The sequence below is a fragment of the Sinocyclocheilus rhinocerous genome, unplaced genomic scaffold (genome assembly GCF_001515625.1).
Source record: "Sinocyclocheilus rhinocerous isolate Xijiao unplaced genomic scaffold, SAMN03320098_v1.1 scaffold957, whole genome shotgun sequence".
Taxonomy (NCBI): Eukaryota; Metazoa; Chordata; class Actinopteri; order Cypriniformes; family Cyprinidae; genus Sinocyclocheilus; species Sinocyclocheilus rhinocerous.
The window spans coordinates 925,905-929,199 of NW_015649405.1; the positions used below are offsets into that span (position 1 = coordinate 925,905).

The window sequence follows — 3,295 nt, forward strand, 5'->3', positions numbered from 1 at the left end:
CCAGCCAATCACCTGACTTGAATCCAATAGAAAATCTATGGAAAGAACTAAAGATTAGAGTTCATAGAAGAGGCCCATGGAACCTTCAAGATTTGAAGACTGTTTGGAAGAATGGGCCAAAATCACACCTGAGCAATGCATACAACTAGTTTCTCCATACAAGAGGCGTATTGAAGCTGTCATTACCAACAAAGGCTTTTGTATGAAGTATTAAATAAATTTCAGTATGCGTAAGTGTTCAATACTTTTTCCCTGGGTCATTCCATTTTATTACACAGAACTTAATTTCTGAACTTATTTGTATTGTTTTCTTTGTATGTATGGATTACTTGGGTTGTTATCGACATCTGGGTGAAAATTTAATGTCAACAGCACCTTTAGAAATATATTTACTGAGAAAATGGTGATATGTTCAATACTTATTTTACCCGCTGTATAATTATACAAAATGTTTCTTGAGCACCAAATCTGTATATTAGACTGATTTCTGAATGATTATGTGACACTGAAGATTTTGAAATAATCCAGAGAGCACCTGGCCTACAGAAGAACATCTGACCATTTGTACAAAGAGTCACATCATTTTAATTATTTGATTAGTGTAGAATCTGAAACATTTTGCATAATTTTTTTTAAAGCTTTTATTTGTTTTAAATGTTTTCAGAATCCTAGACATTTGTTTATTTCAAGGTTTATATCTAGATTTTTTAAATGTGTAAAATATGCCTAATAACAATTTTGAGTTAATATATTGCTTGAAAACTAGAAGTGTACAGATGTAGATGCCTGGAAAGGAAATGAGCTTCTGAATGAATTTGAGAAACAGAGAAAATGAGGCTTAAAAATGGACAGTGTGCTAGAAAAAGAAAAATACAAGTAAATAAGTGTGTAAAAATGAGGCTGTAAATATTTTTTGACGTTTTACTGATTTTAGTACAGTTTCTTTTCCAGACATTTTCTTGATGTTCCCAAATGAAAGCTCACAGTTGGAAATGTAATCCCACAATTCCACCTCATACCCTGTGACAGACACATTCTTTACCTTCTCCATCTCCTTTCCCGCCCTCCCACCATTTCCCTTTGCTATCCCCCATTCCTCCAGCTATCCCGCTGTGTCTCTCTCACTTCTCTCTCTTTCCCTCTCTTTCTGGTCTCTCTGCTGTCTCCCTTGCCTGTGTCCCCACCTGGCTCCAGAGTCCATGATCCTGCTGGGCTCTATGGAGCGCTCCCAGCTGCAGTCCCTGCTCTCGCAGCAGCTCAGCCAAGCTCGCAGGCTGGAGTACTTGAGGGAACGTGCTCAGGACAATGGCACCCATGTGCCCACCTTCCCCCAAGACTCTCCCCCCAGGACTGGTCATGGCGTACGTTTCCTGGTATGAACTTCAGAGAGAAGACGCTAGTGTTAATTACACTAGTTAGTAGTGAGAACTGGCTCATAAACCAAAGTGTTACTATTTATTTATTTATTTTATTTTATTTTAAAGAAATTAATAGTTTTATTCAGCAAGGACGCACTGACATCAGACTTTTTAATGGTAGTTTAGACTACAAAAATTACTGTAGGCTAAAGGAATATATCAACCAAAAATTCAAATAGTTGTCACATGTTGTTCGAAGCCTGAATGCTATTTTTCTGTGAAACTGAAATCTCATATGCACTTTCAGATTGCACCAGGTTTTAAATGGCAAAAAGCTGTTAGGGATGCATTGATATTAACATTTTGGCCACATAAGCCAATAATTATTTTCATAATTTTCAATCTTGGGTGAAGTATTTCTTTAATTATGTTCAATGTTAATCTGACATTGTTTTTGGAGTCTGTGTTCCCCAGTTGTCTGTTTATTCCTCAAGAAGAATATAGGATTGTCAGATCGCCGTCAGGTGTTTTTTTTCTTCTTCATGTTTTCTGTTTCATCCCAAAGAATTCCTTCCCGGCAGGCTGTCATCTCTGAGTTCAGTAATACAGCTGGGAGTATGTGAAGCCTGTGTTAGTAATCAAACTTACTTATAAGTGGATCTAACAGACTGTTTTTCTCCAGATCTCCACTGAAGAGTCCTCCTACAGCCCCACACTGACTAACTCCCAGATCCCCCTCAAGTCTGCTCTGAAGACGGTGTCTGCAATCAGCAACACAGAGTCACTGAATAGTGTGTATATAACACTTACTCACACATTTCAACTCCTACTCATGTATGTCGTGTTGCGAACTGTCTGCGACCCCCTGGTACGCACCCATCTTGTGCTAATCTAATCACTCCTCTTCTGCAGGCTCTCCAAACCTCTCCTCTGGGGAACCTGTGAAGGAGCTAGTAGAGGTACGATGGCTCTCTAGGGATCGTGGGTGATACGTGGCACTTGTGTAGCTGTAGATTTTACAGGTGCCCAGAGACTGAATATGGGACGAGAGACTAAGGAGGAACCATCTGCCAAACCAGCCTAACAATTAGCCTAAACATCTTGTTTGTTACTTTTTAAATGTTTTAGTGCCTGTCTTAGGCTTTGTTCAGACAGGCCTATCTTTTGCCGTATTCGACTCGCTTCTGTTTAGTTATCTCCTATTTTAAACATTTTGGACAAATGTGATTCAAAGCACATAAATATGTGAATAAAAAACCTGATGTTTGATTCAAGTCAAATTAGATTTCATGGATTTTTATTCAACATTTGTGCTGCAGAATATCCAAATTCACTCTTTACACTCACATGTGGCATTTACTATGGAATGCTGAGCGGATCTGATTTTTTGAATTGGACTTAAATACAGATCAGGAGTCGGATTCACAAAAATCTTTTTAAGAAAGAAGTTAAGAAATGTCCTAAACTAAATTTGTCAGAATATTCCTAAATGCAATTTTTAAAAAATTCAAAAGTAGTTCTCAAATATATTCTTAAGAACATCTTATTTCTTCGTAAAAAGAAAATGACAAGCTTTTGTTCTGAATGATTGAATAGCAGTTCTTGCCAAAGCCTTAGCACTCGAAGAGTCGTGTTTTTGTAATGAACCATGTACTTACTTTAAGTTTTTTAAAATTAAATTCTTCCTAACTTTAAAGTGATAGTTCACCCAAAAATGAAAATTAGCCCATTATTTACTCACCCTCAAGCCATCCTAGGCGTATATGACTTCCTTCTTTCAGATGAATCCAATCTTGAGTTATATTAAAAATTGTTTTTGATTTTCCAAGCTGTTTAATGGCAGTCAGCGGGTGTTGCAGTTCATCAGTCCAAAAGAAGTGAAATAAAGCGCATCCATCCATAATAAAAAGTGTCTCACACGGCTCCGGGAGGTGAAC

At 37.5% G+C, this 3,295-nt stretch overlaps 1 protein-coding gene across 1 annotated transcript in view; it reads left to right on the top strand.

The window, feature by feature from the left end:
* Positions 1-3,295, top strand: part of LOC107710554 (chloride channel protein 2-like) — a 38,054-nt gene that overhangs the window by 25,601 nt on the left and 9,158 nt on the right. The window contains exons 16-18 of the mRNA XM_016515359.1: positions 1,195-1,373; positions 2,041-2,149; positions 2,271-2,317. Coding sequence (XP_016370845.1) covers positions 1,195-1,373; positions 2,041-2,149; positions 2,271-2,317 — 335 coding nt within the window. The remainder of the gene's footprint in view (positions 1-1,194; positions 1,374-2,040; positions 2,150-2,270; positions 2,318-3,295) is intronic.